General features: G+C 33.1%; 2 protein-coding genes and 1 long non-coding RNA gene across 3 annotated transcripts; 1 reads left to right on the top strand and 2 right to left on the bottom strand.

Annotated features, from left to right (window-relative positions):
• Positions 1-815: 815 nt before the first annotated feature.
• LOC141702441 (solanesyl diphosphate synthase 2, chloroplastic-like) lies at positions 816-4,283 on the bottom strand. The gene is made up of 6 exons (XM_074506118.1): positions 3,774-4,283; positions 3,364-3,482; positions 2,196-2,323; positions 2,002-2,105; positions 1,773-1,900; positions 816-1,660 (listed from the first exon to the last, which is right to left on the bottom strand). Exons 1-6 carry the CDS (start codon positions 3,994-3,996, stop codon positions 1,112-1,114), a joined length of 1,251 nt encoding a protein of 416 aa, XP_074362219.1. The 5' UTR covers positions 3,997-4,283; the 3' UTR covers positions 816-1,111.
• Positions 4,284-6,019: 1,736 nt separating this feature from the next.
• On the bottom strand, positions 6,020-6,847 carry LOC141702449 (major pollen allergen Ole e 10). Its single transcript, XM_074506126.1, has 4 exons — positions 6,703-6,847; positions 6,526-6,560; positions 6,195-6,429; positions 6,020-6,103 (listed from the first exon to the last, which is right to left on the bottom strand). The coding sequence occupies exons 1-4, from the start codon at positions 6,755-6,757 to the stop codon at positions 6,078-6,080; spliced, it is 351 nt and encodes a 116-aa protein (XP_074362227.1). The 5' UTR covers positions 6,758-6,847; the 3' UTR covers positions 6,020-6,077.
• Positions 6,848-8,996: 2,149 nt separating this feature from the next.
• Positions 8,997-11,159, top strand: LOC141702440 (uncharacterized). Its single transcript, XR_012567107.1, has 3 exons — positions 8,997-9,168; positions 9,489-9,661; positions 10,876-11,159. It is a non-coding gene; the product is annotated as an uncharacterized LOC141702440 (long non-coding RNA).
• Positions 11,160-13,857: the final 2,698 nt, after the last annotated feature.

Here is a 13,857-nt window from a genome sequence, read left to right on the forward strand (position 1 = left end):
ATTTTATCGGGTGAAAATGCACTATGTTAGGACTGAAAAAAATATTATTTTAACAATTATTACTTAATCGAGGTTCAACTAGAATATAGTTTTTAAGATATTATTTATTTAAAAAAATTCTTTTTGGGAGAAGTTTATAATTTTTTTTAAATTACAAATTGTAATTATTTTGCAATTATATCAATGTATCAGTGGGTTTTTAAAATTCAAACGCTTGGTTTAAAAAGAATTTATACAGTTCATTATTTCTAAATAATTTAGCTAAAAAATTACATTAAAAAAAGAAGTAAATGTGCAAGTTTTGTCAATTTTTCGTAATTAAGAACTAAACTTGCTAGATAAAATTTATGGCAAAAAATAATACAACTGATATCTAAAGTCCATCTTGGTGAAAAGTGGATTGATAATAAATTAGCTTAATTTTAAAATTTTATGAGCTACCTATGTACTTATAGTTTGTCACAATTAGTAGTAGTTGCTTATTATTATTTCGAACACAGAGGTGCTTGGACCTCTTCAATGTTGTGTACAAGTATGGATACACATTCCGGAAATCGGAACGAAACTATTTGATTGAGATATCGATTTATAATCTATCGGTCGGTCGATTTTTAAAAAATCAGTTGATTTTTTTGCAATTTTATCGATTAAATCGGACAAATATTTTTGACAATTTTTGAGTAATTTATTAGCGATTTTTGATAGCCAATTTTTATAACCATGGGTAGAAGTATTTTATTTGTGTTTGTAATTGTATGGTTAGCAACAGAAGGTTGATTTCAAACATAACTTTTGACAGCCAGTAGGGAAAAAAATTAACCATAAAACAGTTGTTGTATACAACAAAAAATGAATATATAATCAAGTATGAAGAATCTATAATGTGAATGTAAGCTTTATACACAAATATGGGGGGAGTTGCTACAGGCCTAGCTCCTTACATATCAAGATCAATACAAGTCCCAGCTTTACATTGTCATTGTGATGTGTGTGACAACTTATTGTAGCCTTTGAGGGATGGACTCGAGCCCCGCTCCTTGCTTAGTTAATCACACCTGAGAATGGCTAAATTTGTCCAAGCATTTTGTTTTTGCTCAAAAGAATCTGTCGTCTAGTCGATTCTCTCGAGATTATACTTCACCATTCCCTCGAGCGCTTGTCGGAAGGCACTCTGAGGAAGGCATTGCAGACTTTTGATAGCTAGGTCAGCTTTCTCTTTTGCAAGATTCTGAGCTCTCTCAATTCCTCCACAGTTCTTGACTAGCTCAATGGCCTCATCCAGCGAACCAGTCTCGCAAAATTCTGATTCTATAATATCCCTTAGTCTTGGAGCTTTTTCTAGAGCAAAAATCACCGGTGCGGTCAGGTTTCCTTTTGACAAATCACTTCCTGCTGGCTTCCCCAGTTGCTCCGCTGACTGTGTGAAATCTAATATGTCATCGACAACTTGGAAGGATAAACCGAGGTTCTTGCCATATTGATACATATGCTCACTAAATTCACTATCAACCCCACTAAATATGGCAGCTCCTTTTGTGCTAGCAGCAATTAAAGAAGCTGTTTTGTAGTAGCTTTTAATCAAATACTCGTCAAGTTCCACATCACAGTCGAACAAGCTGGATGCCTGCTTTATTTCACCACTAGCAAAATCTTTAATTACCTGCATTAATAATTAAGGATTTCACGAATGCTCATTACACCCATATTTTCCGTTGTTCATTATTAAGACAAGATCGGAAATAAAGACAAGGTCAGGAAAATGTAATGCATACTTGGCTGATGAGTTTGATGACTTCAAGGTTTTCGAGATTAGCTAGGTACCATGATGACTGTGCAAACATAAAATCCCCTGCCAGTACAGCGACTCGAGTACCATAAAGTTGATGAACGGTTTCTTTTCCTGCATACAGACAACTTGAGAAGTTTTAGTAAAGGTTGTTGGTCAGTCGCTAAGGAACCATAATGACTAAGAAGTCAAGAATTTCATAAGTCGTGGTGTACCTCTCCGCATGTCACTTTCATCCAGTACATCATCATGTATTAAGCTTGCAGTATGGATCATTTCAATGATCTCTGCTAAACGCCTGTGCTCTTTTGTAAGTTCCCTAGATTTCAAACAATTATTGATCAATACTGATGATGAACTAGTTCTTTATATTAGCGACTGTGCAGATAAGAAGGTCCATTATTCTTACTTCAAGCCTACAAATTCTGCAGTGGCTCTTGATACTAGGAATACCAGAGCTGGTCTCATCCTCTTTCCACCAGCACTAAAGATCTGTTCAGCTGCTGACATCAACACTGGATTTTCTGCACCAACAATCTAGCAGATGAACTACATTAGACACAGCATATAAGGAGATGCGGAGGAGAGAGGAAACATATTACAGCACCGTATTAAAGATTGAAAATCAGAAGTTATGCTAGGCCCTTTTGCATCAACGGCAGGTAGATGCAATAAATAATTTGTAGATACACTGTACTAGTTGCAAGTTGCCGCCAAAATGTATCCTAACATATGAGAAAGGACTGTGCTCAACAGGAAAACAGCAAGCAATATTTGTGTTGGTACTTGGAGTTTCTGGTGCCATTTGTTTATCAAAAATATAACTGGTAAAATTAAAATTGGTTTTCTTCCTTCCAAAAAATATCTTCCCCCACCCGAAAAGCAGCCATCATTAATTGTTTACAGCCTAAACTACTACACTCCCTTGCCTTGAATCTAACTCTAAACACTTAAATAGATTGAGTCTGTAATTTGCCATTTGCAATTGCAACTACTTCTGACACATAATTACTCGCTTAAAGTTCTACCTATCACAAAATTATTGAGCAACTCCTTTAATTATGACTTCTATAGTCAAAAGAAGAGGCTAACCAACTACATGCATAGAAAACAAAGCCACACAAGATACAGATTATTCAAAGCCGGCTACAAATGCAATTATTTCAACTCAAACCAAGTATAGCAGATTATTCAATTTAAGCAAAGCCACAATTGAGGTCCTCTTTTTCCACACAACAGTACCCAAAAACTTAGTATGTGCCTCACAGCTACTTCATCTTACATATCAGATATCATCATGCCAGTCATCATCACTCACTATTGCAGTTACAATGCATCTAATTTTTTAATTATAATCTAAATATTATCTTTTACACTTACATTTCATAAACCAAACCAAATTAACAGAGTCTCGGGAGGGTAAGGATATTTGTTTTTATAAAGATTAAAGGCCGCGGCTTTGACAGTTATCACACAATATTTACAAGTGTAAGAGCAAAGACGCAATGGTAATATCACAGGAGTACATTGCAGGACTAGAATTCAAGGCATAAAATTAACAATTATCATATACTCACCGACTGTAAATTGTTGTTCAATACCAACAGGTCATCAGCAACAATTTCAAACAAATTCTTCACCGAAACAGATTTCGAGTTTCTTGATTCTGTTTTAAGCTCAATTACTGGTGGAGGAACTGATTCACACACATTAAAATGCAAACTTTAATCAAGACTATACATAAAAATACAAACTTTAATGAAAATTACACATAAAAATACAAACTTTAATCAAAACTACACATAAAAACACAAACTTTAATCAAGACTTCACATAAAAATACAAACTTTAATCAAAAGTACACATAAAAATACAAACTTTAATCAAAACTACATATAAAAACACAAACTCTAATCAAGATTACAACTTTAACAACCAAAAAACAGGAAAAAAACACAAAGAAACAAAATTTACAAAATTGCATTACCATTCACAAAAGCCTCTGGTGTTTTGGTAGAAACAACTCTACAACTACCAAAATCTCTCCTGAAACACAACCATTTTCTTGCTCCATACTCATATTTAACCCTTCTAAGCACACCCTTTGAAGAATTTCTCACCAAATAAGAAGCATTTGAAGAACACCCACAAGCCACAAAATCAAGACCAGTTCTTGAAAACTCAAGATTATGGCTTGTCATTGACAACATCTTGTGCAAAACCCAAATTTTAAAATGCCCAAAAAAGATCAAAAAGATCACACAACATATACTTACAAAAAATACCCACCAAGTGTATGTATATATAAACAAGATGCAAGTGTTTACTGTCCTCAAGTTACAAGCTTTAAGCTTAAGTAGAGATGTGGCTTAATATAAATATACTAAGAATATGAGTGGATTCAAAATGCCCACATATGAATTTATAATTTTTGGGTTTTTGATATTTGATCAAGAAAATTTAGAAGGTGAAATTGTGATGTTTTTGACTTTCTTCACAGCCCTTTGTGATTGAATTGTACTCTTATCCATGAGTCAAATTTCTTTTGTGTGTTCTAGATTTTTTTGATTTTTGTTTTATTTTTTGTTGTTTCGTTTCTGGTGGTTGATTAGAAGCCAAGGAAAGGCTACTATATATTGTAGAACTTTATAATATACTAATAATAATAATATTTAGTGTTTTCATATATATATTTGTTTCAAAAATCTTAACTTTAAGTATTTGTTTTATTTTTTATACTATTTTTATATGATATTACTGAGATTTGAACAACAAAGTTTGAGATCTCATAACCATAGTACAAGTGAAATATACGAATGGATGTGGCTATTAATGTGCTCCCATTAATGTGCTCCCTCTGGAACACCGAATTGTTTACGTTATTTTTCGACATGTTTTTCAATTCTCGTTTAAAGTATATTTCTATAATATTTTTTTTAAAAAAAAATTAAGAAAAAATATTATGAAACCATAATTTATTGAAATCTCGAAATACGTGCAAATAGTGTACGTAAACTATTTAGCGGAATGAAAAGAGTATGAAAATACTACTTTTTTGTGAATGAAAATGCTACTTTAATCTATGAATATGGATGGGGGATTATGTATGGATTTGAATCGTACTTCGTAGAAATCTAATGCAACATCTCTCGAGTCTTGAGTGAGGGTGCAAAGTAGAGAGATTTTGATTTTCTTAATATAGGAAAACATTTTTTTTATGGAGTACTTGCATAAATTTTATGCAGATTTGCAACTATTCGAATAGATACCGACTCAGTCGTCTAAGTTACCATTTAATCAGAAATCGAAACCGAAATCGATAGCTCAAATCAATTTCCGGCTAAATCATTATAATATTATCGTGTATTTCATGTATTTGATTAACGGTTTTATTTTTTTCGATCGGACATTCCACGTTTTTGTATTTGAGGGGAAGTTATACGTGTTTGAGTGACGGTTAGTCGAAAAAGTATGATATTATTAAATTATTATAAAAATAACGTGCATAATATATTCGATTGAGCATTGCATGTACTTTTGATTGGGTATTACATATTTTTTATTGCATTAAATAATACACGTATTTGAGCGTTTTTTCTGTTTAATTTTACGAAAATCATTATGCGTTACGTCTTTTGTATATTTTATTTAAAGATTGTATGCGTTAAACGTGTTCTTTTAACGTGACATTATATGTTTTTTAACATGATATTGTATGTTTGTAGGTATTTGAATAAGTTTTTTTTATTGACATGTTCTTGACCAAGGTTATTTGTATTTATAAGTTTATTTTTTTTGCTTTTCTAAAGACATTAATCTAAATCACAATAGAAAAAGATGCATTTTTTATAAGAGTTACAGGCATGCAGTTCCCCTGTCAGTGTATGATGAGGAACTGAGAACTGTACAAGAGCCAGTAAAAACTAAAATAAGTACAAAGATGCAGAACCAGAATCCTTAATCAAATTATTTCTGTCTCCATAATCTAAATCAAATGATTTCTGTCTGCATAATCTCTGTCCATACGAAAAGTTGTATTTACTTAGAGCTGACATTGTATAGTCTGTCAGTCACTATGAACCATTTGATTTTTAAATGCACAAAAGAAGAAACTAAAAGAGCTTTGATCTCAGCTGCCATATGTATTAAGAAGTAATCCACAAAGTGTGGCATCTGGTAAAAAAGAAAAAAGACAAGCTTAATGCTTTGTCTAATTGAATTGCATCAGAACAATCTGTTATCTAGAAAGGTTGCGATACGCGATTTCTGCTAATCTGATCACCAACTGCATTCACTCATAAACACAGCTATCATAACCTGCAAATCCATAAAAGAAAACAGGATAAACTTTCGAATGGAGATAGATTTTCGAATAATCTGAAATTTTCACAGGTAAATCTGGACTTACTTGGATCAGTTATTGTAACGAGACCAGATCCACCAAAATGGCAGTTCCACTGGTTTCTTCCCTTGCATTGATAATAAAGATTCATGACAACTGAAGCATGGTTTATGAGACTCTCCGGTACGAAACAAGGGCAGCCCTTCTTTATTAGGCTGCAGTCTACATGTTCACATGCATAGTTTATATTGGCTTGAAGAGTTGCTTGATCTGATGATGGCTTTGCCACACACCATGTTTTCTGCACAACAGAAGTATCCCATTAGTATTTGTTTAGTAATTTGTATATTGCACTGTTTTTTTTTTGTAATTTGTTATTACAAGATCTTGAAAGTACCTGTCCCTCAGCCAATGTCAAAGTGAAAGTACTAGCTGCATAAACAGAGAAAAGTGGTTAAAAGAACTTTCAGTTAGTGCAGATCATCCGCATATAAGCCGAGATACCGGATAGTCCATAGACCGCAGAAACAGATTTTAAATAGGGCACTGAAATCTAGGTGATTTATATACATACCTGAGATGCAGAGGAGTAAGAGAAGACAGAGAGAAAAGTCTTGTGCTTTTGCCATTTTTATGCAGATTTTGTTCTCAGTAACAGTACTGATCTGTGGCCCTGGGGATTGGTAAGGTCTCAGAGGCTATTATATATGAAAAGCTAACGGCTATAATTACTACTGAGCCGTTACATGAAAATAAATGGCCTTTTAGTGGGAAAAAGGACAATGAAAGGAGCTGAGGAAGGTTGCTTCTGATGTGACTTCTTTACTTTATAACCATTTCTTTTTAGTTACTTATTTAAACCTTTTCATTAACAATCTATAAAGGGTTCACCGACAAATAAAAAATATACTCCATCCGTCCCAGCCATTTGTATACAAATGATTTGGGCACGGGGACAAAAAACATAATAAAATAATATTACTTTTGTTAAGATAGTGGGTTGAGAGAGAAAGAAAAAAAGTAATTTAGAGAGAAAAAGTATAAAGTTGGTTAAAGTGGGAGGACCATCCAATATTTAATGAATAAAGTGAGTGTAGTGGGAGAAAGTAGTGGGTGCAGTCGAATTTTATATTATAAATTTTTTATTATTTTTGGTAAGTTTGAAATGTATAGAATTTAATGGGACATCCAAAAAAGGAAATTGTATAGAAATGAATGGGACAGAGGGAGTATCAGTATAAGATATAGCACATCACTCTGTATATACTCCTTCCGTCTCGGCCAATTATTTATATTTAGTTTAAGCACGAAGGTTAAGAAATATGTATAAATTAGTGAAAAAAAGAAAGAAAAGTGAGTAAAGTAGTGAGACCCATTGATTTTTAATGTATAAAAAGAATATAGTGGAGTAAAAGTAGTATGAAAAGGAAAAAAAAGTGGGAAAATGATAGTCCCATTTACTATTTTTGGTAAGTTTTGAAATGTAAAAAATTGGATGGACATCCAAAAAAGGAAAGTTTAAATAAATGGTTGGGACAGAGGGAGGGAGTAATAATTTAGATGAGTATAAATTTGTTTAATGTGAATATACAAGCGGTCCATCTGTAATAACATAACTTGATTAAAAATTATTAAATTTATTTTAAAATACACTACGTATTCATGTATGTTGACAATCCAAGTTAAATCCCGAGTCTTTTTTTAAAAATCGGGTCAAGCCCCGATTCCGAGTTCAAAATAAGCCGAAACCTACTGACCCAAATGCAACCACAACTTGGTTAACTGATTTGTCCACCACGGACCCCCAAAAGATCATGATTTGTTGGTGCAGATAGTAATAGTACTTTGCCTTATAAATTGAACACAATTTCGAAATCTTCTCAACGCGGAACTAGGGTATTACAATGTAGCTCATGTAACTCCCTAAATACGTACTTAAAATATTCTTCTCCTTTTTAAATGTTTTTTAAAATTCTACCATTCAGCTTTCTCTTTTCTTTATCTCCTTTCTTAATATTTTTTAATATTCTACCGTTTAGCTTTCTCTTTTCTTTTTCATCTTCTGAGAATTAATAAGTATTGAGTGATTCTGAAAACAGAGCAAAGTAGCTTTACAGCATAAGGTTTCGAGGGCCATTGAGATTGATTGTATGATATAGTATACTTTTCAGCTCCATGTGAGTTTGACACCTCAAAGTCGAGCAAAATGCAATTTTTTATATTTCAAATGCCATTGGGGAGACTAAAGAGTGTTAATTACTCTAGATGCATGTGATTTAGGTGCCCAAAAGAGTTTTTGACAACTAAAATTTTAAGATATACATTTATGTTCTGTTATGTCTCAGTGTGAGCGCCATCCTCCCGTCACCGGCCCTCAAAAAATCATCGATAAATCGTTTAAATCGGTCAAATTTTTTTATCCAATTTAACTGATTTATGAAAATTATCGATTAATCATCCGTCAATAAATTATAAATCGAATAGTTTCGATTTTCGAAATACGCAATCATGTTTACAAGCATAATAACCAACAAGGTTATATGATTAACTATTCTCATTTTTGAAATTTATGATAAAATTATTATGAAAAATAAAAATACTCAAATTAATCATCAATCTTCAATCTTATATCTATATAAACGAAAATCTCTCGTGTATGACGTTGCAATACGCAGCATCCCCAAACCAATTTCTCATGTTTTAGGGTCTTCATCGATTTTAGAGTTTTTTTACATCTCAAATCCAGTCAGTTTCAAACTGTGAAACTGTTGGCTTTCCGTCTCCCCCATTAAATCGGTTTTGGTCTTTACGCCTTCAAATATTTTATTTATGTATTTGTGGAAACAAAAACTAGAGTAGGAAGTTTCGAGCAATTAGATTTGATTTCACTCAATTTCAATTTTTGGAGAGCTGTGTACTTCACTTGTATTTGTATTATGTATGTTATGTATTTGCTCCATTTTTTTGTCCTCGAAATTACTGAGTTATGCTGTTGGATTCAAAATTGGATTTCAGCTCCCTTTGTGTTGGTTCTACAAAGGTATATATGTTTGGTTAATAATTTTATGACTTTTTGCTACAATTGTGTAGAGATGATTTTTTGCTACATTTGTGTAGAGTAAACTCGCAGGTCAGGTAACCCTTTTTTCCAATGAATGTGTTCTTTTCCTAATTATGTTGTGGGCTTCATTTATAAGATCTAAGTTCTCTTCCTTTTTTAAGCATGTTCACTACTTTAGGTGTAATTTGCTTATCCATTGACTCACAAGTATTATATTATGTTAAACATTTTTGTATTTATGACTTTATCTGCGCTTGGTGACATTTAGTAGTGAACTTATAGCTGTAATATTTCTGCAGAAAACATGGGAAGTGGCACAAGCTCCTTCCATTCCAAGAACGTGCTAATAATGGGCTTCATGATGTGGATGGATTGAAGCACTTGGATTGAAGCACTGTGCACTTAATCTACATTACTTTCACATTTTTTTCTCTTTAACAGCCTATAAGTGTTCTACAAGGGTTTGGGAAAGGTACGATTTTTGGTTGTATTTGTTGTATATGAGTAATTGGCAGTTTGTAACCCACCTTTATTTTCATTTTTGCGATTTGGGTCTAGAATATTTTCTCTGTCAACATGCACCCCATAAAATTAATTTTGCTTCTATTTGCACCCCACTGACGACTTTCTATCCAAGATGACCGTTAACTTTAACGGAAGTAGGGGCATTTTAGTAAATTACTAATTAAAATAGAAGAAAATAAGAGTAATTTGTACTTTGTAACCCATTTCTTTGAGCGTTTTTTCAATTCATGTATATATTATGTTTCCTTGCAAGTTGCACCTTTAACTTTGAATTTCGCTTTGTTTTGCACCCCTTGATCGTTTTTAACTTTTATATCAGGGGTAAAATCGGAAATTTAGGGTTTCCAAGAACAAATCTCCGAATCCTTAAATTTCTTGGTCCAAACCGAATTAGTACGGACATAAATATTTTTTAAAAGAACCGGACCAAGCCGAATTTTATTTCGGTCTATTTGGTCCGGACCGAATAGAAAGGATTTCTAAAAAATCAGGACCGAACCGAATCGAATTAGTACGGTTCGGTCCGGTTTTTCAGTTTTGGTTCGGTTTTGCTCAACCCTATTTATAATCGATTCATGTATTTATTTGTTGGTTTGGACTGGGAAATCTAAGGATCCGACAATTTATTCTTGGACACCAGAAATTTCCAATTTTGCCCTGATAAAAACGATTAAGGGGGTGCAAAACAAAGTGAAATTTAAAGTTAAAGGTGCAACTTGCAAGCAAACATAATATAGACCCGAATTGAAAAAACGCCCAAAAAAATGGGTTACAAAGTGTCAATTACTCTTATTTTCTTTTGTTTTAATCAGTAATTTACTGAAATGCCCCTGATTCCGTTAAAGTTAACGGTCATTTTGGATGGAAAGCCGTCAATGAGGTGCAAATAGAAGCGAAATTAATTTTACGGGGTGTAAATTGACAGAAAAAATAATATAGACCCAAATCGCAATAATGAAAATAAAAGTGGGTTACAAACTGCCAATTACTCGTTGTATATCAGCTGTAGATTATTTTGTCAAAGATAGTCCCCTGGTGGAGTAGTATGAGTAAAATCACGGAAGTCTGACGTGGCTCCTCCAAAATCCGTATTTTTGTTTTCTCTCTTCCCTCCTAATATTTCAGTAATTTTAAAATTAAAATTTTACATTTTACAAACAGAAATTGAAAGGCCTCAGCGAAATTGGACAGCCATGATCTTTATTGCTCCACTTCGGTTAGGAATCTATAAGGACGAAAGATATTTGAAGCAATATTTTAGGTGAGTTATTCCTTCTTTTAGATGTAAAATCACGTATTTTTTGTACCACTTTGATGCCTCTGTTATGCCATCCGTTATTGATTCTTATTATCATATTATTTCACTTTTCAGGAGAATTTTATGCCGAGAGTATGCATATCATGATATCATAGTACTACTTTCACTGTTTATTTAATTTTTAAGTTCACGCATTAATCTTCTGGGGGTTTATATTGAGCTCTGTACTAATTAGGAAAAACATCTGGCTTCCTTGTGCCAAAGGATGTACATGTATCAGGTAATTCTTACTGATATGCATTTTCCAATTACAATCGATAGGTCTTTGCTTTAGTTTTTCGTTCTTCTCTAATTTCAGAATATAGAATGTTAGTTCTGGATCTACAGAATTTTTTTTTAAATTCAGAGTATTGTTTATGTCTGATTATGTTTATGTAATGGATTGGTGAATGAATATAATTTACATTTACAACGGGTGTTTTCTATGAAGAAAAGGATTACAGTCTTGCAGAGGTTTAAGTCGAAAGAGTATGTGCGTGAGACATTATCCTGGATGCATTAGTATTGGTAACTTACCAATGATGGGATTGAGTTTCTACAGACTTATCTCAATCTCTCAAACTAGAGGAAAGTATTGGTAATACTATGTGTTCATCGAACACCTTTGATTCCACTATCCACATTGGATATGCAAGTACTTTTATCTCTCTTACAATTTGTTTATATACATGTAGCATTTTGTAGATATACATGTATCGTTTTATTGTATGCATTATGTTAAACGATATTGAATCTTAATGCAGACTGACTAATATAAATATCAAGTGTGTCTACGTTCTTATGTTTCATTAATAAAAACCTGAACTTCTCTGCAATATCACTCTCCTTTTCTTCTCAAAAATGTATATATATGCACATCTATATGATAATTTGTCATGTTTATAGATCTCTTTATTGTGTAACTGTTATTTGTTTTAGTGAGATATATAGTTTATCCACCTTTTATGTCTTTGTTTTTGTAGTTCCGACACGATTCGAGGGCCTATGAGTTAGGTGAATCTCCGTAATTATTAATTTAAAGCGCTTTTCCTTAAAGTTTGTCATATTTTGACATCACGATACTTGTGATATATAGATTATGATATTATCTTCTACGTCTTTGATTTCTCATTTCCTAAATGCAGCACTTCAGAATGTTGGGGTTATATATATACTTGTGATATATAGTTTAGGTTATTTCCTAAATAACCTAAACTGAAGCTCAAGTCAGAACAATTTCCGGCGTATCTAATATAATCGAAGGTTTTGGAAAAGCTAATTTTATCCTCCCTAATGGTATCCACATACACATTTCAAATACATTATATTCTAGTAAGTCTACTAGAAATCTTCTTAGTTTTAAAGATATCTGACTCAATGATTTTCACATCGAAACTACCTCTGAGGCTGATAGAGAATATCTTCTTATTACTTCCGCTAATTCTACAAACAAGAAAATCTTAGAAAAGTTTCACTCACTTTCCTCAGGATTATATATAATGAAAATTAGAATTATTGAGTCACATAGTGTCATTGCTTCCAAACACATAGATCCAAAATCTTTTACACTTTGGCATGAAAGATTAGGTCATCCTGGCGTCTCTATGATGCGTCGTATTATAGAGAATTCTACTGGTCATCCTCTTAAAGATTTTAAAGTTCTTTCCAACAATGACCTTCCATGTTCAACATGTTCTTTAGGAAAATTGATTCACTCGACCATCCCCTACTAATGTTCAGCTTGAAAACCCAACTTTTCTATAAAGGATCCAAGGCGACATATGTGGACCTATACACCCATCATCTGGCCCATTTAGGTACTTCATGGTATTAATCGATGCCTCAACTAGATGGTCTCATGCTTGTCTTCTCTCAACTCGTAATGATGCTTTTACAAAATTACTTGCCCAAATAATCAAATTACGAGCTCAATTCCCAGATCATTGTATTAAGTTAATTCGTTTAGATAATGCCGGCGAATTCACATCTGCAACTTTTGTCGACTATTGCATGTCTGTAGGAATCTCAGTTGAACACACAGTTCCTCATGTACATACACAAAATGGGTTAGCCGAGTCCTTTATCAAAAGACTCCAATTTATTGCAAGACCGCTGTTGTTGAAAGCAAAATTACCTACATCTATTTGGGGTCACGCAATACTTTATGCTGCTAACATTATTAGGATTAGACCAACTTTCTACAACCAACATTCTCCACTACAACTGGTACTTGGTCAAGTTCCTAATATTTCTTACTTCAAAATTTTCGGAAGTGCTGTATATGTACCGATTGCTCCACCACAAAGATGGAAGACGGGAGCTCAAAGAAGAGTAGGTATCTAAGTTGCTTTTGATTCCACATCTATAATTAGATATCTGGAGCCTCTAACCGGAGACTTATTTACCGCAAGATATGCAGATTATCATTTTGACGAGTCTATGTTTCCTCCCTTAGGGGGAGATAAACATTCAAATAAAGTTAATCCTGACATAACATGGAATGCATCAGGATTTTATTTTCTAGATCCACGTACCGGTCAATGCGAACTTGAACTTAAAAGAATTATTCATATGCAAAATATTGCATACCAAATGCCTGACGCATTTAACGATTCTAGAAATATAACTAAATCTCATATACCTGCAGTAATACTCCAGTTAGAATAGATATACCAATTCAAAAATCAGATACAAAAGAATTGGTTACAGAATCAAAGCCACGCCTGAAGCATGGTAGACCGGTCGGTGCAAAAGATGTTACACCACGAAAAAGAAAAATAAAGAAAATTGCCCCTAAAGTGGCACATGCTCCAGAAGAAGCAAATACCCCTGAAGTGGTATTATCT

The sequence above is a fragment of the Apium graveolens genome, unplaced genomic scaffold (genome assembly GCF_009905375.1).
Source record: "Apium graveolens cultivar Ventura unplaced genomic scaffold, ASM990537v1 ctg5133, whole genome shotgun sequence".
NCBI lineage: Eukaryota > Viridiplantae > Streptophyta > Magnoliopsida > Apiales > Apiaceae > Apium > Apium graveolens.